Source organism: Nipponia nippon, unplaced genomic scaffold, assembly GCF_047370975.1.
Source record: "Nipponia nippon isolate SJK-2023a ecotype South Korea unplaced genomic scaffold, ASM4737097v1 scaffold_13, whole genome shotgun sequence".
In the NCBI taxonomy this organism is placed as follows: Eukaryota; Metazoa; Chordata; class Aves; order Pelecaniformes; family Threskiornithidae; genus Nipponia; species Nipponia nippon.
In genome coordinates this window covers 9,949,722-9,977,042 of record NW_028262324.1, presented here as the reverse complement: position 1 = coordinate 9,977,042, position 27,321 = coordinate 9,949,722, and the positions used below count along the sequence as shown (strand labels likewise).

The 27,321-nt window shown below is 46.2% G+C and overlaps 1 protein-coding gene and 1 long non-coding RNA gene across 5 annotated transcripts in view; both read left to right on the top strand.

Moving 5' to 3' along the window:
- The window catches only part of LOC104013109 (somatomedin-B and thrombospondin type-1 domain-containing protein-like), a 38,008-nt gene extending 34,246 nt beyond the window's left edge, over positions 1-3,762 (top strand). For 3 of the 4 annotated variants that reach the window (XM_087750281.1, XM_087750282.1, XM_087750280.1), the window contains one exon: positions 2,792-3,762. In XM_087750281.1, the coding sequence (XP_087606407.1) occupies positions 2,792-2,909 (118 nt within the window). In that variant the 3' untranslated portion in view covers positions 2,910-3,762. Of the gene's footprint in view, positions 1-192; positions 313-2,791 lie in introns of all 4 variants that reach the window. The other variant, XR_015703060.1, reaches the window with a different exon arrangement.
- Positions 3,763-16,748: 12,986 nt separating this feature from the next.
- LOC148056534 (uncharacterized) lies at positions 16,749-20,712 on the top strand. Its single transcript, XR_015703079.1, has 3 exons — positions 16,749-17,165; positions 17,789-17,872; positions 18,033-20,712. It is a non-coding gene; the product is annotated as an uncharacterized LOC148056534 (long non-coding RNA).
- The last annotated feature ends 6,609 nt before the right edge of the window (positions 20,713-27,321 follow it).

The window sequence follows — 27,321 nt, the reverse complement described above, 5'->3', positions numbered from 1 at the left end:
CCTCCAGGGGACGATCTGGTGTTCTTTATTGCTATTTGACCTTACAGTGGTGGGTCAAGGAGATTGTTGTCCAGGGCTGGGTATCTTGCTTGATTTCCTTGATACTAACATCTCAAGTGCAAGCATTTACTATACATATTCTTTACATGAAGAGCTAATTTGTTTCCAGAAATAATATACTTTTTTTACCAGGTTGCATGGAGGAAAAAACTGTCCTCCGTGATCTCTGAGAAGAAATTGGACTGTTGGTGGGGTCAGCCATTGAGTGGGATGAGGGAAATGTCTGTGAAAAGGCTTCTGCCTTCTGTTAGAGTAAGTGGCCATATCTGAGCATGCAGTCTTGCAAGGGAGCAGCGCTCTGAGGGGGTGGCATGGTGAGCTCCTCAGGCTGGGATTTGCTGGCCAGATGTGGAGGGCACAAATGCGATGCTTGTAAAGAAAGGTGGAAGAAGATGGGAAAGCAGCTGCTGCCCTGAGAAAGAGGATGGTGGGAGGCCAAAGCTGATGCCAGAGCCTAGGATGCAGCATGTGTTGAGTTTGCCTAGATGTGCTCACAAGTCGCTGGCTGTACGCTCAGTTCACCCTCATTTTGAATTTGTGCCGGTGTAACTCTGCCAGGAGACCTGGACGGTTTGTGGTAAGCTCAGAGCGGTGGTTATGCCGGCTGACCTGTGCCATCGTGTGCTGGCCTGGGTCTCTGGGGCCGCTGGCTGCGGCTGTGCAGGGAAGCATCCACAGCTGCTGCTGTCCCACCCACGCCGTGCCTGCGCTTTGCTTCTCGCCCTGTCAGTTCAGCAGCTTGTGCCAGCGTTTAGTTCCCCGAGATATTGTTCCAAGAGTGACTCTCAGGAAGGAAAACATCTGACAGAGTTTAAAATAAACTCAGTAATGCTGGTATATTTTGATGAGTATTTCCTAATTATCTTCTTGTGTCTAAGTGGAGTCTGGCTTATAAATGCTTCAAGTTAGAGAGAGATGCTTGTTATCTGTGCCTTCCACCTGTCTCCCACTCCATAGAAGATGCTAGTTCATTTTAACCCCTATTATGCAAGCTCAGGAGGTTTCCCAGAGTCCTTGATTCATGGCCAGATCTGTGGCCATCAGGTGAGGATAGCTAGGATAATCTAGCTTGCATTGGCTTCTGTCTTCTGGAAGGTTTTGAAATAAACAAGGCAGAGCATTGAGCCAGGAAATTGATCTGTTAATATTGGATCGTCTTCTGAAAGATCTACAAATCAACCACAGACTTGACATCTGTGAAATTGTTACTCAGCCTGTGTCTAGGAGGATCAGCTGCTCTTCATCATCTGGAGCAAGATGTGGCGGTTGTAGCACATAAATGTCCAGGCTGCAGCAGTTTATGCCCATTCTCATGGGGCAGAGGGAGAGAAAGGATGGATGGACTTGATTTATAGCAGAGGCAGTATTTGCCTTCCTCACCAGCAAGATGAGACTAAGCAAGTTTAGCTTATATGTTTAAGGAGTAAAGCCTTTTAAAGGTAAAGCTGCAGCCCAGAGTTTTGAAGGGTATGGGACTGCTCTCTGCGCAGACTACTTTATCTGGGATCTTAATCCTCCCTGTGCAGATTCTGGTATTTTAAAATGACCCCAAGCCAAAAGGAAAATACAGCGAGCCTTTTCCAACCATGTGTGATGCATAAAACCCTGCTCTGGAGTGTGACATCTCATTAAACCAAGCGCAGGGTTATCTTTGTGGAGCTAGAGCAATAATTCCAGTTTCCACAGAACTATCAAACAAGCAGAAGTTAGGGGTCTGTCGGGCTATTGTGTGGGCAGCTCTCTGCACAGGGCGAGAGTTGATCCGATTGTGGTATTTGTGCTTCTCCAAAGGTCAGGGCTGGGACACACGATGTGAGGAATTCCCTTAAACCACTAAATGCTAAAATCTGGGAGGGGCACAGTGCTATAGCAGAATTTCAGTTTCGGTGGCCGCTAGGCAAGCATTCCTTGGGCAGCCACTGATTGTGAAAAATGGCCTGTGGATCTGCTTGGTTGTTGTAATAGGATATTTCTCTGTTCAGTTCTGGTCAATGTATTGATGGACTGCCTGGGAAAAGAGGTGTTGGTTGGTTGGATTTTTGTCCTCTACATAGGAGGTCTGTGAGTACCTTGTTCCAGCACTTCTGGGTCTGGTATCTCCAGCCAGTTGCCATCCAGAAGCCGTGTTAGCGTGTAGCTCTTAGCAAGGTGGAAAAGCTTAGGCAAGTGTTCCCCTAACGTGGTTATCCAGAGCTGCTCATGTCCCTGCACGGCTCGCACAGACGTGGGCTGTGTCTTGCACGCCAGGTACTTATTCAGCATCTTGATGGCTATGGGTGGCAACAGAGCTCTGCCTGCTGAGAGGGAGCATGGTGTTACAAAGAAAAATGGAGAAAGAGGTGTTTTGCCCGCTTTGCAACCTGTCAAGTGTTTCAATACAGGAGTTATGGCGATGTCAGTGTGCTTTGTGAGTTGTTGCATGCAATGCTGGGCGCTTCGCGGGAATGTTTCTGTGAACCCTTTTGGACTTAACAGTTTGTGCTGCTCTGGGTTCTTCCAGTCCAGTGTTCCTATGAAGACTGACTGTGGCTTTACTTCACGCTATAATCCTATGGGGGTCACTGTGGTTGTTTCTTCTTTACAGCGGTAGAAAGGCAGAATTGGGTCCATGGAGTGGATATTAGCAAACTAAATTGTTTTACTGCGTGATTTAAGCCCTCGTTGTACAAGTGACTTCCCTGCAACAGCGGTGCAGCACAATAACTTTCTCCCTCTTACGACTGTGTTTCAGGAATCAGCTGTTGCACTGGCAGGCAGTAGGGAACCCTCGATGCAAGGGAACCTGGAAGAAAATTCGCCAGCTGGACACTTGCTCCTGTCCTTCTGTTCACAGCTTCTTGTTCATCTAACTTCTCCTGGCAGTCCCAGCGAGCGAGCGCTGTGATGGCTTGTCTGGCACAAATGTGCGGCAGCGGTAGTAACCATAACCAAAACTATGACTTCTCCATGCCAAAGGCTATGCCACTTAATTTCAAGAGGTTGCTGTCTGCACTGGGGCATCCCGAATCCTCTCTGTCCATGTGTACTCCTCAGTTTCCAAAGAAATCAGGCTGGCTGTGAAGTGCCAGTCTCTTTCTGCACATCCATTCCTGCTGCCTCTTCTGCCTGAGAGAGGCCTGTCTGACCCTGATGACTTCTGGCAAATTGCCCCTCTCTTGAGAGGAACGAGAATTCACCAAATAAGAAATCGGACAAAAAAGGCCATATGAACCCAGGTTTAATTATTATTTTTCCAAAGTCTCAGTGAAGAATCAACAATGCAAAATAAATTAACTCAAGTGCCTTCTTTTCATGGCAATGGCACTTCTTTGTGGATGTTTCCTGCTTGTGCTTATATATCTTTTCCTTTTGTTTTCCCCCTCCCTGGTCTCATCATTTCATATCGATCCTCAGTCTTACAGAGGGTTGATCTTGCGCTGCTGAGATAATGGCAAAACTTAGAAGTGAGCCCGTTCAATCTGTGAGAATAGAAGGTACCAGGGGTAAATGGGCCCTTGGACTTCAGGTTTCAAGGAGCATCTCTGAGTTGCCCAAAAATGCAGTGCAGTCCTGGGGCCCTAAATAGAAAGTGATCCCCATACCAGGAGGGCTAGCTATAGCCTTGTATCTTCAACTGGAAAATATTAGAAATATTTTTTTATATTCTGCTGATTTATATTCATACTTTTCTATAAATGAAAATAAAGGAGACTGGAGACATTCTTCCGTTGTGCGTCTATCGGTTAATCTGTGTAGTGCCATCTCTTTAGTGCCTGAACCTGCCTAATTTGTTCCAGCCAATCTTGCCACTGACTCGTCTGCTCCAGCAGGTAAGACTGGAGGAAAAGTTGCTGCTGTCCAGTTCTACTCAGGATTTACAGGTGGAAGTCCAGCACCATGACCTACCGCTATGCAGAATTGGATGTGATGTTTCTTTTAATATACACATAGTTCTGAATCTGCTTAAGTAAAATTACAGAAAGGACTTGCACTTTGTGGCAGAGCACTGCAGCGATGAGCATCTAGGTAATTAAATTTGTCAAAACCCAGGTGAGTGGCTGAGGTGGCTCCAGAAGAGAGTTTTAATGCTCAAGTGCGACTCTAGTCTAGATTGGGATCATGAAACCCATCTAGGGACCGTGTTGAGGGTCTTTCATGAAAATATTAAAGGCCACTGCAGATACGTGCTTGAGATGCTTAGAGGAACATGTGTAGTACGGTGCCGAGAGGCCTGAAAGCTCGTGATGCCTCTTGGCCGGTACATTAGGGATTTGAGAGCAAGGCTCTGCTTTTCATTGTATGTTGCAAGCTGTCTCTGTGGATTAATGACTCACGGTGGGGTGATCTCATCCCAGAGTAGCAAGATTTAAAAAAAAGAAAAAAAAAAAAAAAGAAAAGAAAAGGCTTGTGCTTCACTGTCTGACAGAACCTGTACCTAACTTGTGGCCTGCTCAGGAGTGCTCGCTGGTTTGCGAGCAGAGGGATGCGATCCTCTGAGGGATGCCTTGAGAATAAATAACCAGAGTACATAATTCTGTTTTTTGCAGTGAGGAATTTCTATCAAGCTGGAAGCCAGGTTCTTTTTCTTGGTGGAGGTACGTAATCATCGTAGCATTTAGTCACTGGAAGGTTTTCTTTGTCCTGCAGAAGCCCTGTGTTGGGCCACAGGACCATAAAGAGGCGGCCGGTCATTTCAGGAGCAGAATGGAGCCAGCTGTTGGAAACATTTTTCATTTTCAAAATCTACCCAAACGTTTGACAACATGAATCCCTGCTCTGATCAGATGCTTTCAGAATTGAGTACTGAAGCTATAAAGAATGCAATTTTTGCTTAATAATGCTGAAAAAACTTAGTCTTCCAAAAGTTGCATTGACCCCAATGCCCCTCTCCTACAACATCAGAGCCAGCTGGGTAGGAAAAGACTGTATTGCAAAGTTATACATGATAGTGTCAAGTGGGAAAAGCTTTTATTCTAATCAATGAAACAATGGGGCACCTTAAAGCACCTTAATTGCAATCCCTTTAATTTACCAAGTACTTAAGCATTAGCTGTACGACATTTGTGTGTAAGACTTTTAATAAATTGTCATAGTACTTGCTGTCAAATATTTAGTCCTGACATTAATCTGTTTTGTTGTGAACCTTTCAGGAAATGGTGATTGGCACCTGCCATGAGTAAATGGTGTGAAGCACCCTCCCTGACCCCAGCCCTTGATGAAAGTAGAAGGCTACCCTCCTGCTTCAGTGTCTTGAGAATAAGTGAGCCTTAAGAGAGGTTCTTTTGGTAATACTTTGTCCTATTCTGGCAGAAACCGTAGGAAACTCTAGCCAGTTTCGATATAAATTTGATGTGTAGGAAGTTTGTGGAATCGGTCTCTTAAGTGAGTGAAGGTAGCTGTGGAGAGTTGAGAAGTTTGAGGAGAGGCTGCTCAGAAATAGTATTCTGGGTCAGATCACTACAGAATCTGGGCTTGATTATGTTTTTTGGAGGCTCACAGTAAGTTTGCTAAAATGCATTTTAGGTTGACTGAAACTGCTTGTGAATTCATGCCACATTTGATGATCAGTCCTTCATAGATGGAGAGAGAGGAAAGAGGGGGATTTAGAAGTGGCGAAATGTTTTTATACCTCCTAAGTGAAGTGTTTTGAGCTTTGATTCTGGAATTTTATTTCAAGATTAAAACAATCATCTGAGTCAAACAAAATATTTCTTTCAGCCCCCTCATTGTTTTCAAGTTTCTGTTTCAAGGAAAATATTGGAGAAAAACCCCATCATTTTGAGTTGACCAAAATGATTTATTTATCAGTAGTGTTCTCTTTTGGGTCCTGCTTGTGAGACAGCCGTGACAGTAAATTAGTAAGCACAAAATAGTCTGTTCCTACAGCCAGTGACTTGTTGGGCAGGGTTTTCTTTGCTGCCACCTCATCCCTGATTGCTGATAACATGAGGTCCTAACAAGAGCTGCTGATGGCGGCATGGTAGGACTTCCAGTCTTTTGCTTCCGTCACCGTAGCCTGGGGATGCAGGAGTGTGAAAGGATTAGCCCCCGAGGGACCCTCATAGCAGCTATATTTCTACACGGGCTATGTCACTTGATGAAACAAGACATTGCAAATGTCTCAGTGCATCAGCACATCCTAAAAAAGGCTGCGCAGGAGTGCGCTGGCTTCACCTCCGCACCTTGGGTAACTGTACAAACAAATCCTGGTGGTAAATTCCTGGGGGAAGGAAGGAGAGATGCGTGTGTGTGTGTGTGAGAGAGCGAGCAAGAGTGAGCTTTTTAAGTAGAAGATAATGAAGCTGTCAGATCAGTTTCCCTGCAAATGAAGATTAGCTCATGATGTAGACACATACTGGGTCCTGCCTGCTTCCCTCTAGGGACTTTATCATCATCCATCATAATAATCTCCGTAATTTCTGCAGCCTGGGTCTTGGCAATGATAAGACTAATGGCAATCCAAGGCAAAATACTCCTGAAAAATGCCTTTGTACAGTAAACAAGCAAGGCAGGCTCACGCTGAGGAGAGGCTGTTCACTGAAGATGACAGCTGTTCCCATGACAACGCTAAAAACCTTTCACCACTGGGTATCAACAGGAGAACATCTCCCCCAGCAAGTGCATGAAGCCAGGAGCTGAGCCCTCATCTCCCATAAATCATCCTGGTGGGCACCGATGATGAGGAGCTGCCAGTTGTGCACGCACAGCTCCACCTCCTAGGCACCAGCCTGGCTCCGGATGAAAGGAAGAACAAAGAAAGGCAAAGCACCAGCAAGTTGGATTTATGTAAAAGGAAAATTAAGCTCGCCTGATGTTCCTACACTTCCCTCTGCTCTCCAGCTGAGGATCTCAATTTTTAATGATGAAAAGCCAAGCAAAAAATCCAGGCCATTTTACAAACTGCTGAAGAAGCCACGTGATTCTCTGTGTTGTAGAGAAATCTTTCATTGTCATGGGATGGAGAAAGAGGGAGGCCCTGGGAGAATTCTGCTTTTCTTCACCCTAACCCTGCAGTGTCCAGCCTGTGATTCAACCAGTTTTCTTCTGCATTTGGAACAGAAGGTGGTAAAAGACCATTTTTTACCACGGGATCTTCATTAGGCCTACCGGCTCCCTGGGTGTCATGGTATGTGGGACTGCGGTCATCTGAATGTATGAGGATCTGCTTCCTTTCTGAAGGAGAAAGCCCCTGGGCATTTGGAAAAAAGATAAAATATGCCCAGAAAGCTCAGGAAGCAAAGGTAAAGAAAAAGAACAACAAAAATATGTAATTTTCTTAAGTAGCCTCGTTGCTCTAAGGACAACCTTTTTTTTTCTTTTGCTCAGTGTCCAGAAGAGTTGAGCACATTCTGCTTGAATGGTAGGAGTTAGCAATACTTCTCCATAAATGAGACTACTCTGTTATCTTTAGCTTTTCAAACCTAAATTTTTTTTATCCTTCATTTTGAGTATTTTGAGTCTTTAAATATTAAGATTACGGACTCTCTTTTTTTCCTTTTTTTCCTGGTTTTTGTTGTTGTTGTTGGTTTGGTTTGCTTTGGGTTTTTTTTTTTGTGAGGAAGGTTTTTTTAAGTCCTTTCCAATTATAACATTAGTTGCTTGGTGATAGTCGTGATACTGGAAGTGGAGAGGTAGAGATGAGAAAGGAGAGGATAGTCTGAACCAGCAGGGATCATTCTCTTCTGTAAATGTCTCCTGCAGCTTAAAACTACAAACCCAAATGTTAGCAAGATAGTGTTGTTTTTTTTTCTTTTTTGAACACTCTGGTTCTCCCATTCTTAAGCTGGGTGAAATACATTCGCTTATAAAGACTGCTCTATGTATTCTGCAAATCACCACCTTTTGAAACCCACGGGGACATGCAGGGTCTGCAGGCTGCTGCTCTGTGGTACCCCCGCTTGCTCTTGTCCCGGGACGCACGTGCACAACTCGCCGTGGCACTGGTGGGACCTGGACTCGCATTCAGGACAGGCTGCGCTTGGCTGCATCTTGTAAACATCTTAAATGGATATGGGAAAGGGAGAAAGGTGGAACCATGGTGCAGTTTGTCCACGTCTGCTGATAAATACCACAATATTACCCTTTTTTCCCGAGTTCAGGCACAGTGTGTGACCCCACGCTCCCCCAAAGCCATGAGTTCCACACCGTGCTCCATGCTGGAAAGGAGGTGCAAGGCTTCTTTTTTCTCACCATTCCCTAATCCTCAGGGCCAAAGAGCTGATCCCACACTGAGACCTGTGCAGAACTCAGCATCACTCTGTTTCTGTGCGTTGGCTTTTTGTTGTTGCTTGCTGTGCTCAGTGCTTGGTTTACTTCAGCTCTGTTGTGGCCTTTCCACGCTACTAATTGTGTGCTTCTGAATTACTGGAAGGGTGTTGCAGGGTGATGCCAGTGCTAATGGGCTTTCACCTTCCTCCACTTTCATAACACTTCTCAGACCAATTAACCAATTCTTGATTTATTCCTTGCACCATATTTCAGCCATTAACAGGTGGAGCAGAAGCTGCCTGAAAAATGGGAGTTGCTCAGCTCATTCTGCTGCTCTGGCTTGCCTAATCCTGTGCCTTTCGGCTCACCTGCAAGCTAAGGCTGACCCTTGAACACTCGGAGCTCCTGTTTGAGAGCACAAAGCGCCGCTGGACATCTTCCCTCTCTGAGTGCAAGTGCGTCTACATCTGTGGTGGGCTCCCCTGAAGCAGCACCCGTGACCCCATTCAGCGTCCTGGCTGCTGGGACGAATGGTGGGATATAGGGCAGCATCTCCGGGAAACAGTCGTTGATTGTGTTAGAAGGATACGAGCTGGAGAAACTGGGTTTCTCTGATGTGACAACAGGACGCTGTTATTTTTCCTCCCTCTGTTTTAACTCTGTCTAGCAGCTGGATGCAATATGGCAGCAGATCCCTGAAATGGTTTAACAGTGAGGGTGGCTTAAAGCCCGATTTCAGTTCAAGGGGATAAAGGAGTGAGTAGTTTCACAAAGGATGCTCAGGCACAATGTGAGTTACCTCACCCACCACTCCCCCTCAGCTCCCTGCTGGGGCATTGACTGGGCTCCTTTGGGCACAGCAGTGTGAAAACACAGCCTGTAATCACTGGTGGAAAGAGCTGATCACGGGTAGTTACGAAATCCCGGGCCGTGGAGCTTGTGTTCTGCTTGGCTTTTCCTCCTCAGTTTGTCTGTTTAGGATGAATCCTGACAGGTACATGGGTTCGTGTGCTGAGCTCCTCTGCGTGCTGCACTCTGAATATTAATGCCGTCTGCCCAATTTAGGAACAAAGTCATAAGTCACTCATTTTTCTAAGGCAGTAAAAAAGCTTAAATATTTCCAAGAAAAGCACCAGTGTTTATTATGCTGGCTAGGCTGGAAAGTCTTAGTTACAGCATGTACTGAGGACTGACAGCCAACCCCAAAAGACATAAGCGCACGAGCCCCCGGAGCACGGCCACCACCCAGGGCGGCACACTTGTATGCACGGGGGGCAAATGCGGCGTAAGGCTGCTTCGTTTTGCCTCTGACCACTAAACAAATGGGAAGGGAGGTGTGCTGTGAGAAAGGGAGAGCACTCCAGGCAGTGGGGGGAATATCAGGGCTTTATGCAGGAGCAGGTTCCCCTAGAAATCAGATTATCAGCAGCTGGGATGTTGCCATAATGAGTTGCAGTCTTCTCTGCACAGAATGACCCTTTGTAGCCATATGGCTGCTTCCAGCACGGGTCTATGAAATACTAACACTTCTGATGTAAGACACAGTTTCTTCTTCTTGCCTTCAGAGATGCCCGGCTGCTGGGAGAGACACGCGAAACCACCCCTCTGCCCTGACAGGGGCAGGGAGTTATTGGCAGGCCAGAGAAAACCTCCCTGGCAGGCTGCCACCCTGTGAGACATGGTTTGATAAGAAAAAGGCAGGGGGAAAAACAAGTCAGGGAAAAGAATCTGCAAAGTTTCCACCGTCTGCCACAGAAGAGTGGAGTGTGAACTTCAGGACCTGGTGAACATAAACATCTCAGCTTCCAAAAACTGGTTAAGCTTTTGCTGTCAAACAGCAACGTCAAAACAGAGAAGTACGTATAGATGCTAGCCCAGCCAGCCCAGCAGTGCCCTGCGTGCGTTGCTGCGTCTTCATTACCCGCTTACACTGCTTCCTTATGTGAGCGTTTTCTTTGAAAATACTATGTACTTGGAGAACACAGAGGCAGATCAGTTTTGTCTCCTATAAAGCAATGTTCACATCTGCTTTGTAACTCCAGTCTCATTGTTTTAATAATCCAATAGATCTTTAGCTGGTTTTACTTTTTGAAGGTCTCAATTCTAATGAGTAAGGCCTTGAACCTAATAGGAATTTCTAGAGCAGTTCTTAAGCGTAGTTTTCTTGACTTTATCAGGACTGGTAAAGATAACCACATATCAGGCATCAACAGAAGCACAGGTCCGTCTTTGGCAGCATCTCCCGTGCACGCAGCCCCGGCTGGTGGCAGCTCAGAGGACGAGGCAGATGCCCGCTCCTCTGTGTCTGCATGCAGAGCACCCCCTTCCTGAGGGGCCAGAGGTATTTAACTCTGAGCTAGGTCAATTTTGAATTTAAGTGGTCTCTATTTGCCAGCGATAGTTCAAAATTTATATTACGCTTAATCCATAAAGTACTGGGCAGAATTTACTGTGCACTTCTCATATCACGTATGGAGCAGCTGGCCTGCAAGTCAGTAGTAAACTCGACAGAAGAAGGATCCAGCAGATGGATCATGCTGTTTGACTGCTGCAGGCGGGCGAGGAAAGGCTGTATGCGAGCCCGGGTGATGGGCTGGCCGCGCAGGGCATCTCCCCAGTCCATCCCTGCCTGGCTGTGCACTTGCATCCCTATCTCCTGTGGCTCCTGTCACAATACCAGCGTTTCAGGAATAGCTGTGATTTTGGTTTGTTTTCAGCGCGGCTGAGCTTTTCTTTCTGTTTTCCTTCAAATGCAAATGATCCCCAGGGCTGATATTGTTCCTTGTGAGCAATAGTCCTACCCGTGTAAAATGACGAACACCTAACCGTCAAACCTTGGGCGCAGGCTCACAGAGCGCGTATGGAGATTTCTCTAGCAAACCAGCTGAGTGGCTTAATTTCTGTGTCAAAACACAAACAGACTGATGGCAGATGGGAGCTTTCGGCTTGAGAATTCATTCAGTTCCATTAAGTGTTTTGTTTTGTTTTGTTTTTTTTAACATTTGGAATTGCAATATTAATGGTGGTTACCAGAGGCTTCCCAGAAACAGAGATGACAATTAAAAAGCAAAGTACAATAAAATTGATGTGGTTGTGGGTGTCAGAGAGAGAGGAGTGTTTGCCATACCTGAAATGAGGACTTGATGTTACTAATGTAAAGACGACGGCACACTGACACATCACGCTGCGTTACAGCTGCCCCGAGGTGGAGTTAGAAGAACGCGGTGCAATGGCGGCAGAGCTGCGTCGCCTGCAGCCTCGAAGGAGAAGGGAGCACAGCTGGAGGTGAAGCAGGGCACCACGTCTGCTGACTGCCTGGGACGACCTGAGGCAACAAATAGGTTTAAGGGTTCCTCACCGCACAACTGCCACGTGAGCCCTGAGCAGCACCGAGTCATAAGTTCATTCGATAAGTCCTAAGTGTCAGAGGGAAGTGATGGGCAGTGTCCTCTGCCTGCTGGGGGAAGCGGGGAGGGCGCCAGGCTGGAACGGGCAGCGAGGGAAGGGCAGGAGCAGGGACAGGGACTGCTCTGCCGATGGGTAGCAGGAGAAGTGCTCTATAACGTCATGTATCTCTAAATGCGCTTCTGTCGGGCATTTCAAGCACCCAGTAATGGCTTCCAAAGCAACAACACAGGAGTGGTTGCTACATTTACGTATTGGGAATGGTTTATTAAACAGCTGTAATTGTGCAAATGCAATGGCAAATATGTTTGCTTTATGTTAGTGCATTTCAGTAAAAATGGCTTAATGACTGTATTGAAGTCATTTATTGGGAAATGTGGAAGCCGTGCAATTAAGCAAATGCATTTTTCAGGATTATGATCATCCAGTTTTCTATATATTCTCTATGCCTGCAATGGATTTATTCAGTCCTGTGCACCTTTGGTAAGAAGTGGATAAATGTGGCATAAACACGGAGTTTTCCTTCTAGCTCATGGATATGCAAAAGCAGTTTTCTCTGTCTTCAGTCTGGAAAGTAACCTCACTTTCATGGAAGAGTGCGTGGCAGGCTGAGGTTTCTTTAAAACCAGCCAAATCCTTTAACCCCCTCCACAAATTCACAGCCTTGGGCCAAACTGAAAGACAATGCACGTGAAGAGGTCCCTCCTTCATCCGTCTCTTGGGCTGTCTTCTCGTTTGCTGTGGTCAGGATTTGACCAAAGCCTGTCACTTCAGTGTGCTTGGGGTCTCACAGAGGAGCCTGAGATGATTAGGGAAAGCAGCTCTTTACATGAAATCAGAGCGGGGAGAAAGTCTTATGTGGAATCAGTGTGACAAGTGGATGTTCAAACTCCTTAGTAGTTGCAGAGGTTTCTAGAGTGGGGCAGACTTTCTTCTTTAATAGTCTGTATTCTGCTTCGTGTTCCCATCTTACACCAAACCCAACCATTCTCAGAAGAATCTCAATTGCTTAGACCACAGATTTTCCAGAAAACTGGGTGGGAGTGGATTTTCCAAAGGCCCTGGGGCAAGTCAGGTAAAGCTGAACATTTAACTGCCTTCCATGCCTTGAGCAGCCAGCGTCGTGCAGGCAGCAACCCAACGGAAGCCAGTGGTCTCCCAGGGGGCCACAGGTGGCTATGTGGTGGGGCCAGTAGTGTCCACCCTGGACTCACAAGGGGTCTGGAAGGGTATAAAATGGCCAGAGCCACAAAAGGCTTTATGTGCCTAGGATAAGAGAGAAACATCAATTATGGAAGGTTTTTATCAGCATGACTCCATCAGCTATTGATCCAAGGTGGGAGGGAAGGGGGGGTCAAAGATGACTGAAGATCCCAAATGACAATTACACCTGCTTGCTCTCAGAGCTCTGTCCTTTGAGCCCAGACAGAGGGAAATCAAAACCAGCCCTCAAATCAGCTCATGTTCAGTCTCCGCCTTGACCTCTGTCATGGGGGGGAGATGGTAAAGCTTAATAAGGAAATTCGTTTTACACAAGATCCTGGGCCTGTAGATAGCTGCGTTATAATTGACTGTGTTAATTTGTGTGCCTATTTTGCTCCTTTTTTTAATCTTTGTATCTATTAATTATTGCAGAACAGTTCTTACTGATAACTCCCCGGCAGTTTGTGCTGCTGTTCTGAAATTATAAAATGATGTAGTTGGCAGAATGGGTACAGACATGTACAGTTAATTGGGTTTTTGCAGAAGGAAATTACATAGTATAATAATATGCCCAGGGTGCCATGGGATGTGCAATTTCTTATTGCTTTAGTAAATAGGATTGGGAGAATATGAGCTCTGGATTATAAATTGTCTTGCAATTTATTCCAAAGTTGCGGAGGGTTTCAAACCCCTGTCTCTGAGCCCTGGCGTCACAAACTCATTGCTGTGAGGGTCCCTGTTGGCTTTTTTTATTTCCCCAGCTCATTCACTTAGGTAACAGGTTTAGCTTTAGAGTCCCAGGGTCGCTGATCTGGTTGGGTGCTCTTTGCCTGAAGTTGCAGGAATCACGCAATTGTAAAACAAGCAGTGGGCCATGGTGGCTAACGAGAGGCGAGCTGTGAAAACCCGGAGCTTTGCTGGGGGACAGAGCACTTCTGTTTCTCACCTCTTTTTTTAGGAAGTAGTATTGGTTAGAAGTCGTTGAGGAGGTTTTTCTAAGTGAGAAAGGTTGGTGAGAATGAATGTTTTTCATTTCCTCCTAATGCAAGTCTCAAAACCAAAGCGCTTTTTCCCTCTCCCCAGGCTGAATGCACAATCTTGGGTCAACTTGAAAGGTGTTACACAAACTGGGTAGTTTTGGTGTCTGTGAAGACTTTCTTAAATAAAAGCATGAACAACTTGAAGGAAATTTGAAGGATAAATGGAGATTGAAAGTTCATTTCTAGTAAGAAGCCATTTCCTTTGAAAAGAACGACTCCTCCCCCAAAAAGTTTGAGTAGCAATTCTTAATTATTGCTACCTGCTGCCTTAGCTGGAAATGTCAATAATTTAATATCAGCCTCAGCACTTTGATGTCTCACAAGTGCTGCCAGCTGCAGCACGGCGGAGAGACCTGGACGCTGATTCCCGGTTCAGCTCCTGGCCTCCTGCACGCCCCCGAGACTGCAGCTCTTCTCTTCTCCATTTCATCTTCTCAGCTGGCAAAGGGGGGGTTATAAACTTTACCATTTTTGTGAAGGGCTCAGAGTCCCTCAGCGAGATGCTCTGGATGCAGGCAGCATGCTCATTTCTTCCTGTGTATATATACAGTGTACAATCTCCGCTAATCTCATTAAAGCTCTGGTTTTATGAGTTGGGGATTTGTAATTTTTTTGGTTGTTGTTGCTGCTACTGCTGGTTTTCTGCATCACCACTCATTCTTACAATTAAAGTGACAGCTCTTGAGCTAGTATGTCAAAACAGCACGGTTGAGGTAGAAAAGTACTGGGAAGATCATCTTTAATCAGACAACAATGATTCATGTTTAACTGGGTAGATGGTAAGTCCTAGATCTAGCTGGCTCACAGTGAAGTTTCCCCAAGGACAGGGTGTTGTTAAGAGTTTTGCATGACTGTCGAGGCCCCACCGCTTGGGGTTTTTGATGGAAACTATTTACTATGCAGTTTCTGTCATCGTGTCGGAGCTGTAGCGGGGGAGCTCTGAACCCTAGCAAATCTTTTCAAACTTATTTTCTAGAAGCTGTACAAAAAAAGAAACGTGAAGGAGATGATTTTCGTTTGAAGATCAGTTGAGCCCTCCAGCTTGGTTGGAAATTCATTGTTTCCAGGAGTCCCAGCTCTTTGTTCCACAGTCTCTCGGCATCACGAAGCCAGGTACGCTAATCCCAAGGGTATCTCAGTGGAGAAATCCCAAGCGCGGGTAACGTTTGCGGCTACACAAACTGTGCATCTCCCCTGCGGTGCGTGGGGCAAGAGGGCCTCCGAGGGCAGAGCGGCACAGGGCTGGGCAAGCATCCCGGGAGCTGCTGACTTGCTGTTTGCTCCCACTCCCAAGCTTAATGCTTGATCTAGTTCTCACTCGAAGAGCTTTCCCTGCTCTGTGCTCCCCTAGCATCAGCCCATGTGGCTGTAGATACCATGGTATTTATGTATACCACATATAAACCAGTCTTGCTTTCCTTTGAAGGTCCCACTTCTTGGTGTAGCTGCTTTCCTAGAAGGGTTTCTTCTTCCTCCATGTGCCCAACGCAGGGCCATTCAATCTGCTGTAGCTAGACAGCTGCAGTCCTTAATATTTCAATATATTCCAGCTCCAAAACAGCCGGTAGCATCCAGCTAACAAGTACTTATTTTCCCTTTTGTACCTTTAGGCTGCTGACCCCACCGTCAGGGAGGTGCTGTGAGATCCTGGGGGCGGCTGGGGATGCATCAGGGTTATGTGAAGATGTCTCAAGGGCTTGTTTGGCCTTTGGAAACCCCAGGGCTGAGGAAAAGGCTCAGCCTTTGGGCTGACACAGGGAAGACTCAGATCAGCTCTTGCTCTTTAAGGTTCTTATGTCTCTTCAGGTTAATACTGCTTCTTATTACAGATTTGCACCTGAAACTCTCCTTCTCCTTTGAATTTCTCCAACTTTCTGCAAAGGCTTCGTGAATACATATGGAAAACACCCCCCCGCTTCATGCATTCAGCTGGGCCTGAGTAACTGGGATCTTTGAGGTAGACCCATGGGAAGCAGGAGTATCTTCATTGTTCCTTTAAGATGCCCTGTGACTCTGCAAAGAGATGTCATGGCAGCCTGCATGCGGGGAGGCCTTTAAATTCATCCTGCTTACAATGGCTGCTCTCCAGCATCCTGGTTTGTAGGGTACAAGAACCCTGGATTAATGGCAATATTTTTATATTGCCTTAAATAAACTTTCATTCTTGACCAGAGCTTCGCACTTCATTACATTGGTATGTTAAATGCACTATTTATTCGCTGTGCTATGCAATCTTACAATAGTAACATTTGATGCTGCTTAAGATTAAGAGGCTCAGGTTTCAAGAGCTGAAAGGATTTCTAGCTGGAAGGAATCAGCCCTCCAGTGCTCAGATACCATATAGCACGCACTTGAGCTAACAGTTCATTCTCCAGTAACATTTCTAGCGCTGAAGCTACTGACCTTTGCGAGAAGGCCAGCTGAGCGGACAGCCCGGCGTCGGTCCGGCAGCTTCTGTGTTCCTGCAGTATTTTACTTCTGAGACAATATTCTCTCTCTCTCCCCACAGATGAATGAAGTCTTTGCTTTCTACACTCCTGACTGGTAAATATATATGCTTTAAGTGACAAAGAGGGGTGAGTAGGTGGGGTGCGGCTCTCCTTTACACATGTGCTGCCCTCTGAAGGTCACTGAACCAGGAGTTTGGTCCTCAAGTGCAACAGCTGGAGTAGTGCAATGGCTACGTGAGGACGCTTTGGGCAATCTAAGTGCCCCTAGGATCTCTGCCAGAATGGAGATGAATATACATTACACACTTGTGAATTGCTCAAAGAAATTAGTGGGTGGGAGGGGAAAAAGGAGGGGGGAGGTGGGGCTGCCTTTTTTTTCTCCTGCGCTCTCATACAGTGGAAGGCTGATGACTGGGAGCTATTGAAATGCTTATAATTGTCTCATTATGGGCAGAAAATGTAATTAAAAGGGACAGCAATCTTTCTCCAAATTCAAAACACTGCAGTCTATCTTTGAAAGCAATTTCGGCTATTACCACAGGTGCTAATGTCCCAGCAATTGAACCCAATCTAATTTCAGTGTCAAAACGCTAAGGAGAAAAAATGAGTTCCCTTCCAGGTGCCGCCTGCCACAGCCGCCGCGTCTGGAGGGAGAACCGGGAGCGTGAAGCAGCGCGCAGAGCTCAGACGGGACGGGGCGGGACAGGCAGCCCGACGGCGGGAGCGCCTGAGCACGCGGGTGGGCACCCACCAGAGAAGAGCAGATGCTGTCGCCTTTGCCAGGCCCGTTCCCCCGGTGCTGCCTTGCCCTGAGATGGAGGTACGATGGGTACACAAGGCAGCACACCATGCCGTCTGCAGATGGCATCGAGTGTATTGTGTTTGTGGGAGATGAGCAGTTCAGCCAAGTGTTCTCCAGGACAATAAGCAAATCAGTCACCTTTGTCTTGTTTTGCTTAGCTGGTAAAGCAACTCCATGTCCTGGGAAAAAGGATGTTCCTTGAATTTGTCAGCAAAGCTGAGATGTGTATGAGAGAGACAGCTGGGCGAAAACATACACCCTTCTCTTGGACTCCGTGTGGCTGTTGCCCTCTCTTGCTCGGACAGGGGTGGCTTCAGACAGCTGTGTCCCTTCTGGGCAGAAAGAGGGAGGTTCATCCAGGCTTGCAGCGAGCAGCCTGGGCAGGTACAGAGTTAGTCCAGCACAGGGATCTTTGTTGCTGTTCAAGACTTTCAGAAAGACCTTCAATTCTGCGGAGGCTGAAATTGCTAGAAATTTAGTTTCACGTTCTTCAGGCATGATGAGGTTGAACAAAACAGTTTTGGTGGAGTAACCAGTAGGACTTGACTTCATCCCTTGGTGTATTTTCTTTGACACAAAGAACTCTCCCCTCTCCCTCTATCATTCATTTATGCGTGTTGCTTTTCTTCTGGGATCAAAAGCAGAGGAGCTGAAGTGCAGAGAGAAAATAATCTTCCTGGGTCTTCCTCACCCCATGAAAGATGGAGTCGTTAGAGTTACTGCAGGTAAAACAAGTCCCTCTACCTCGGTCCCCTGTGGCTTTGTGCGAGGCTATGTGTCAGGGGGACTTTGCTTTGGTTTTAGCAGAATAGACTGGCTGATCCAGCCAGCCTTTTTGCATTCAGCCGCTGAGATATGGCGAATTATCTACTGCTCCTCTCTTAGGTGGGGACTGACAGCTCAAGAAACCCTGCTCAGAAAAGCCTGTGCATGAGTACTAGGGGAACCAGTGGAAGGTACCATCTATTGTACCTGGGCAAGGGCTCATCTGAAATGTGTCTCCATGGTCTCTATCTTTAAGACTTCATATCTCAACTTTGCAGCCTGGAAGGGGGAGGGTGCTGAAGGAGACTGAAATGAAGGAATTAGCAAGAAAAGTAAAGTAGCTAATTTTTTGTTTCATCTCCTGAGACATGAAAGATTTTTGCAGCTAATGAATTATTTCTGAAAACACTAGTAATAGCTGCAGGCAACATTAACTTCAAGTTTCCCAGTGAGCAAGCATCATTTATGCACTCATTTAAAATTCGAATGTATTTTCATTTGCAGTAGCTCAACTCTAACATGACTGGGGGTCTGGAAAGAGGCCAGAAGAAGGAGCCATGTTTCTGACGGTTTAGTAATCTCCTTAGATGCAGCAGTGGAAAACAGTGGCTGGATCCTATTGAAGCCTGGGACAACTGATTATCTCAGCCGAGAGGCTCCAGGGCCCTTCATTAGCACTGGGGATGTGGGGAGTTTCTGGTTGCTGCAAGCACAGCGGTGATTTCAAGCTAAGCAGAAAAATCAGTTGTGTCATCGGTTGAACAGCTCTGCTGCTATGTAAAAATGCAGGGTGGGACCCCAGCCCTGCTGAGAGCAATGCAAGTTTCGCCCTGGACTTCAGAGACGTTGGGATTTCTGCCTCCTTTTCAAAGAAACCCTACAGCCAAGCTGGAGTTAAAACCCAGCCAGGAACGTGGACTGGAATACGGCAACCCACCGGTGTCTGATCCCCTCCCTGTCCCCGGGTGGGAAGGTGGTGATTTGAGGTCCCACTCGCACCTGGAGCCGAGGCTGGTGGCCATCGGGGGCCCAGGGAAGAGGGAAGGCGCTGCTCTGGCTGAGTCTCCAGGGTTGGGTTGGCATCCCAGTGGCACTGCTCAGTGACTGAGGGATGTGTCATCCGAGAGAAAAAGAGAAACAGATGGTAGAGGGAGTTACAGTGGGAGGAAAACCCAATTAGAAGTTCCAGCATGGTTTGTGGTAGGGATATGGATCTTATACCTTGAGTAACAGCCAGGAAAAGAGAGGCACCCAGCTTTTTCACCCGTGGTGGAGAAAATTCTTGTTTCAGGCAGAGAATGATATTGAAAAAAGCTTTTGCAAAGCTTTTGAGAGATTCTTCTCTTAAGGGAGAGCGAATAAGGGGATGCAATAGGGGAGAGGGACTTAATATGTCCAGAATGTGGGCTCATTATTCCAATATAGGGTTTTTTAGGTTCCCCCTCCTGGAAGGATGCTTAATATTTAAGACAGCAGCCTGGGAGTTGGAAGTCTGTAATCCCACCCCTGGGAATGTCCCCAGCCCCTCCTGGCATAAACACCTCGTGTCTTTGGGGTCACTTGCACCCCTGTTTTGGCCACTCAGAAGTTAATTTTCAGAAGCAGTGAGCATTAGCATGAGCTGAAGTCGGGCAGCCAGAACCTCTCGGCCTCCGTTGCTGTAAAATTCCTCATCTGTGAAACAGAGTTTGTAACTTTTCATCATCCACAGGGACCGGGCACCAGCTGGGAGGGGTGGGTGTGCTGGGATGTTGTTGTGGTGTCGTTCGTGGCCTCTGATGTGGGCTGGGCTGGGGTGAGAAGCGCGCCTGGTGTGGCAGGGCTCCGCTCGCTCCCCGCGGTGGGAAGAGCAGACGGTGTTGCTAGCATGCAGGGTAATGCTCCTCCCTGCCAAGGTGGCAAAGCAAATGCACAGTCTCTCAGAGTCCAGAGACCATGAAAAGGCTAAAGAAAGCACATTCCATGCTCCCAGCAAGCACCGGCGGGGTGCTGGACTCAAAACCAGCTGGGACAGTGACTGTGGAAGGGGAACTGTTCTGAACAGGGGCTCCTGGGCAGCTCTTTGTGTCCAGAGAGGGGGAAAAACCCCCCACCCCTACCCACTTGTGCATCTGGGTGTTGTTTAACTTGCAAAACACAAACCTTGTATTTCAGAAGATATCCGATCTCTGTTTTCCTGTGCAATTCTTGCAGTGTCATCGCTTTGCTCATGCATTATGCTGGAGCATGACTGCCGCAGCCTGCCCACGCCGTGCCCAGCCGCCGGAAGAGCAGGCGAAGGCACGACTGCTGTGCTGGTGCTTTCTAACTTTCACATGCTTGATTTGCTGTCAAAGCAATCTTTTCTTCCCATACAGCTCCGCAGTCAGTAGTGGTATTGCTTTGCAGGTGAACTGCACAGTGCGTACTGAAGCATACTATTTATAGGAGGGCAAGGTGTCTGTTTAAGGAATGGGGTACATGTTCTGGGAGCAGGATGAGAAAGAGCAACTGAGCAAAAAAGAGCAAGAGGTTTCTGATTTTATTCCCTGACAAAAGGGCTAGAGAATAAAATCAGAAAAATAATTCCTGAATAACATGAGATATGGCAAAATGAATGTATTTTTGTTTTTTCTTTCTCACTGTGAGCATTTTTTTCCATGAAACTGTATTCCTACTGTATTGTACTGCACTCTTAATTAGCTGCCGAATACACTGTGTAGTTCTCGGGTCCCTAACTAATGTTAATAAATGACTCTTGTGAAATAGATATGTGTTTTCTCCTGTTGAAGGGTGCTCAGGAACAAAGGGCCAGAGTTAAACACAGGACCAGAGCTCAGGCATTCTCAGGGCTCACCATTATGCTCAGGCCATCAAGTCATCCTAGAAGCTCATAATAGCAACACCAGTGGAAATGACTGCTCATCCTTAAAGCCTTCTGCTTTCCATAAAAAAAGTCCAAGAAATTCTGTTCTGTGAGTTTATTCTGGAATCCTATGAGACTATCCATGGCACAGACTATTCATGATGTAGCCACATGTGAAGAAAACTGCAACACAGTATGGGATGCTTGGTGTCCTGGAAAGCCTCTTTAAATACCCAGTATGTCTATAAAATCTTCCTATAGCTCTAGTTCGGTCAGCACAGCATCCTATCCTTCCATTCCTCTACCCTGACACCAGCATACTGAAAGCATTTTGTTGGGAAACAAGCACTTGCAAAAAGCCTTCCTTCACTTTCTCTTAATTTGTTGTTATATAAATTCTATATTTCCTGAAATAGAGGTTCTGAACTGCTGAACTCAGTCTGAAGTCAAGCCAGCTATCAAACTCATTTATATTAACAGGAAATCAACTGTTCCTTTTTGCTGGATTCCCGGTGGAGCAGCTGGTGGTCTGCTTTTTCCATGCAGCCATCCTACTCCATACAGAAATGCCTCAAAAATATTTGTTTGCTAGAAAATGTTAGTGGAAACCAATATTGCTGATGTGAAAAACAAATAAAAACAGAAAACCACAGATTCTTCTGGTCAATTAGACCTTCAGAGAGTGGTCAATTTTTTTGTATACTGTTAGATAGCACTTAATAGCTGTCTTCCAACAGCCTCATGGCTTTTAATGACTAATCGTTAAAAAACCCCAAACAAACAGAACAAAGCAGTTAGAGCTGTGGTCACATTATTTGCCAGGAGCTTGTATTTAGGAGTTTGGATGTAGCCGCTATAGCATATCAGATTAAGACTTCTTGCCCTTACCTAGCCCAGCTGGTCAGCACTGGCTGTTTGGGGAAGATGTGTAAGAAAAGCTAAACAGGGCAACTTACGGGCTGCTGTATTCGTGGAGGAGAATGAATCATTTTTGCCTTATACCATTAGCCAAAGGGTTTATATACTTCCTAATTTATTAATTCTTTGTCTTGTACTGTGATTTGCTTTTCCATTTAGTTGTCATTGAGAGCATTTAAACCCTTTGGAGCTCCTGGGACATCCAGACCTTCCCATTAGTGGGATGGGACACAGCTGGCCTGAGGCTGGAGAGCCACTGTCATCTTGAAAGTGGAACAGGGCCCTGTGGGTCCTAACGACATGCAGATTGCACATTTGCATAACGATGCAAATGCGTGACCTGACCACAGCAGGAGTCGCATGTCTTTCCCAGCCCTCGTTACCCTCGTACAACATTGGACATTAGCCATGAAGGTTAGAGAAGAGGTCATCTTCCCGTGCTTTAACTAAGCCTTGGGAGAGTGAAAGAGAGAGACTCTCTTGGGATTTGTTTCCTGCATACTATTGCCTGAGGCACCGTGCTGGGGCTGAGGGGTCCCCGGGCTCCCGGCTGGGGTGGCAAACCCTGCGGTCCGCTCTCCTCCTTGCCACGGCTGCTGTTACCTCCCTCTGTGGCTCAGCTAGACGTCCAGTGTTAGCCACGCCGTGTTGGCTGTGAGGGGTCACAGTAATGAAAGGCAGCAGTTTCTGCACAGCCACGCGAGCACTAAGTGGTACCAGAGGCTCGGAAGGTAAGTGCACGCTTGTGTAGCGTTGTAGGTGTTTGACAAGCTCTGCCTCAGACTCCTGCACTTTGGGGACTTCATTTTTTAAGGCTTTTTTGGCTTTGCCAGTCTCTCATGATTCAGAAAATAATGTCTCCAATTTATTGTATCATCTGGCTATTAAATCTGCCTGTAAAGAGGAGTAAAACTAGACCATGAACATCTGTGGGAATTAATTTTTGTTAAATAATTTAAATTTGCACTTTCTCATGCCTGGATCAATCTTCATCTGACTGCCTCCTAGTGTTCGCCTCTCCACCGTTCGGGAGAATGCTAGAAGCTGCATCACCGTGCAGTTCATTTTAAGACTAATTATCATCGAGACATGAAAACAGCTTTTTACATTACCTATTTTTTTCTGTTCAGCACATAGACCAATGCATTTTAGCTTCAATTATTGTTAACAAGATGTCTGCCGACATTATAAAAATGGCACTGAGTAAAGCAAAACATAAGCCTACCTTTAGATTAGAGACGTGGGTTCACTGTTTAATTATATGGGGATTAAAGTGTATGATGCAACGTTGCACAAATTTGCTCTTATTTTCCAAAGCTAAGGTTAATGCTCAGTGCTTGTGTTTCTAACCAGAAACCGCAAACTTTCATTGCTGTGACACATTAGTCTCAGCTTCTGCTTGGATGGTTGCAGATGATACTCTGGGGCAAAGTTACCTCTAAATGCTCTTGCTTGCTGAATAATGATGGTGTTGCATCTCTTAGTAGCTGTTTTCTTATGGAAAGTAGGAAGAAAGGTAAGTAAGTAGAAAGAGGCACTGTGGAAGAGTCTAATCCATATTTTATAAGCAGAGATTTTCCTACAAAAAAACTTGTAAATTATTTAAATTGTTACTGACTGATCTGAAATGATCAAAATATATTGAAAATGTGAACTTTTCCTCATGTTCACCTGTGTTGAAATGCCTAAACCTCCTCCTCGGTTTTGGTGACGCGGTATGACATTACATGGGAGCAGAAACATCCCTGGAGAAGGCAGTGACATCTCTAGGAGCGAGGGCCATGCTGCACCATCTGTACTTTCAGCAGCCCAACTTCCAGCACTGCACACCAAGTTAAACTCCGGAAAAACTCCACTGGGTTTGTTAAAGAGAGAATTAAAAGCAACACAATAAAGTGGCCATGGCCATACAAAGCACGGCACTTGCCTGATTGTTCCCTAGTACATTTTTAGTATTTGTGTTTAATTGTATGATGTGAAGTGTTAAACAGTGCCGTGATATCGGGCTGCGGAGGCAGCTGGTGCAGACATGGCGAGGAGCAGCTGGGCACTGGCGAGGGCTGCCCGTGCCCCGTGCGGTGTCCCCCGCAGCCGTGCCACTCTTCTTGGGTCTCTCTGCCCTGCAGGGTGAGGGGCGAGAGCTGGATGGACCCCACCAGTGCTCAGGGGGGTTGCTGGGGCTCTTGTGCCCTGACGCGGGGTGCGTGCTCCCTCGCCAGATGGTTTTGTTTGGTTAACCTTTGGGATTATTGGCTGTTGCCTGGCTCGGTGCGAGGCAGGCATCGACTTGCTCTGGGTGTTCGGAAAACAGATAGGGTGGTTTTGTAGGATCAGGGGATGGTGTGTAACAAGGAAAGAAACAAAAATATGCCTAGTTTAGCTGAAATAAGACATATTGCAGGAAAATCCATCCAAGTGGGGAGGAAGGGATAGTCAGGTTATTGCTGATGGAGCCAGGGAGGAGAGATTGCCTGAGGATGTGGGCTGGAGGAGGTGAAGGAGAGGAGACTAGAAATGTGAAAAAGCTGCTGCATTTCATTAATCTGTGTAAAGTCTGGGAAATGCTGATCTACTGATGTTGGCGCCGGTAACGTTTGGCAACTGGTGCCTGAAGGAACACTGAGGCCGGTGCCAAGCAGGCGGTGACCGCTCTGCGTTTGCCGAGCGGCCAGCGGTGACGTGGGTTGGGACGGATCCTGCTTCCCGCATGGTGCTTCTGCCTTGTGGTTTAGTTTAACCTGCTAGTGCATTGGCTTGGCGTAAAGCACGTGCATGTACAAGGGCTGAGGGGATGTGAGGTGGAGGGTCTAGGCAAAGCAAAGTTTCTGTAGTATACTTTAACTAGGAGAAAAATATTTAGTATCTATAGATTTGGCACACAATAATGAACCACAGCGCCTCGGGAGGTAGGCATTATTTTAATTGACTTGATAAAGTAAATCAATTCATAGAGAAAACCTCCGTGGACAGTATAATTACAGATACTGGATTATAATTCAAGAGCTTGCATGCTCAGGCTGGCAGGCAAATAACAAGAAAAATCATTAGCAGAAAGTGGAAAAGGAAGACATACGTTATAGGAATTTCTCCACTTTCTAGATCTTCATTTGTAAACTTCCTTTCAAGTTCAGTGCCTTAATCTTATTAGATGTCATTGCCACTGCTTGTTATGAAACACTCAATTGATCATTTAGATTTTTCTTAAAAAGATCTTACTAAACTGAAAATGAACACAAGTAAATGCAGAAACATGCCATTAAAACGCTATGCAGGACTTGCGTGAGATTTGTCCACTTGTGCATTTAAGTTTCTGGTTTCCTTTTGCAAATGTGGCCGCTGTATAAAATAAGCTGGAGAACTGTGCACTGGGTCTTTTTCATTTGATCTGTACGTGCAGGAACCCCGTGAGGGTGCGGGGAGTGCGGAACCACACAAGCGGTCAGTCTGGGTAGAAACGTGTGCTTATTTGTTCTTTTTACATTTTTAAATGGCCATAAATTAAAGACTCCATAAATCAGGGGCTTCAGATTAATGCTTTGAAGACTCTTACAGAAACTGCATTTCAGTATAAAAAAAAAATTAATGTAATTAACTGAAAGAAAATATTCCTGAGCAGTTTACGTTATCTTTGCTCTGATGACTTGCATAATTTAACCAACCCACTGCTTAATCTAATGGATAAGAAAACCACAGTGGCTGTAGCAGAAAGTCCAAGTTTTTGCCTCAAGTAGCAGCAAAAGCAGCCTGTTTGTCTAGTTTTCACACCCAAAGCTCTTTGTCTCCAAACCTCGGCTGTTCTCCCATCTGCGTCTGGTTCTGCATCTGCACAATCGCGTGATCGAGATGCCGATTTCCAGGTGCTGCGCGTGTGACGGGGGTCGCCCCGTGTGCTGCACATCCCTGGTCCTGGCACGGAGGGGCTGGGAGATGCCCCGCTCCCTGAGCCTGGCCTGGCTACAGGCGATGGGGGTAGATTTTGTCCGTGGAGGGTGAGGACTGAAGCCCACAGGTTTATGCACTGAATCCGTCAGACTTAAAACAGGAGGTGTCAAGCTCGGCACTGCTTTCCTGAATCACGGCCTTATCTGTGAGCAAATAACATATGTCTAAACCTGCTGTCAACCGCAATGAGCTAAAGCAGAAACTCAGTGCCAGCTGATGGTAGTTATATTTTTGGCCAGTATATATGACCATGAAACAGAGCAAATAAAGGCTTTGGTTTTATCCATACCTTTTTATTTATTTCTGTAGTCTGTAGTAAGGGACCATTGCTTTAAAATCCTTAGACATCTGGACATATTTTACAAGACAGTACAGTTTCTGAATGTCACACATTGATCACAGTTTCATACTACTACATGCATATAAAGACACTGATTTTTTTTTTTTTTTAATAATTTGTTTACGGAAACAACTGGAGAGGTCAATAAACTTCAACAAAGAATGACTAAATCAAAGTTACAAAAAAAATGTAAGACTCAAAGTACACTAATATATGGCTAAAATTGCTGTAATCACCCCAAAATGCCAGGGAACTGAAACGTTGCTTAAATGGGGAGAAAACATCTGCTGACGTTGCCCCTTGGGTCGATCCAGTATAACCCAACGAAGAGATTGTGCAAGACGTGCAGGATCTGCTGGGCTGTAGGCACAGGCGTGAAGCACTGCCCGTCATTACAGACATGATGGACTGGATTCCCCATTGCTTCCCCATTGCACAGGGTGAAAAATAACCAAAGTGCAAGGCAATGGAGAAACCTGTCATATGTTCTGCCCTTTCTCAAGCTGGGTCACAGCTGGTTTCACTTTCCAGATGCAAAAGCAATTCAATCCACATGTACTAGCAGAGCCACAGGAAACTTATATTTTTCCAGTTTTAATTTGTTGTTAAATATCACATTTTTCTTCTAAAGGGAACTCCACAGCTTGCTTATCCTTCAATGACTAGGGATGCTCACCCCTGCCCTTTGGAGGTTTCACTGGGAAGCCCTTGCCTGGGGCTCATGGGCCGCTCTGCAGGTCCAGCAGCCGTCCTGTGCTTTTGGAGAAGGAAGATCTGAGGCTGTTCCCCGGCCCTGTGAACCGCTGAGCAGCCGCGATGTGCAGCACAGCGACAGACCACCCCGGCATCCTTCCGCGGGCATGGAGTCGTCATTACGCAGCACTTGCAACAGTGCCTCATTAAGTGTTTTCTCCCCATTCAGGACCTCCTTCACTGGCCTGATTAAAAAGCAGGATTCTGCTGCAGTAAGTTGGGGTATATGTTTTTAATGCTAATGTAGTTGGAAAGCGAGTTTGGTTGGTAGCTGTGGCTGGCCTTTCTGATTGCAGTATCATGGCTTCAAAGTTCAAAGTAACATGGAGATGCTGCTCCCCCCACCCTCCCCCCAAACACACCAGTGGGGAAAGTTTCAATGCAAAAGCAATTTTCTGCACCCACCACCAAAAAGCCAAAACAAATGAGGAAAAAAAAAAAAATCTTCTCCATCTTTGCCACAAGCCAACAAAACTGATATAAACAAAGTAAGTCCCAGTGGTTGCATGAGCCAACGTGTGGCTAATGGTACTTAGGGGCAGTGAAACATAAAAGGAAGAAGAGGCATAATGGGCAGAGCTCCTAACTGAAATACGGAGAGTAGAGAAGAA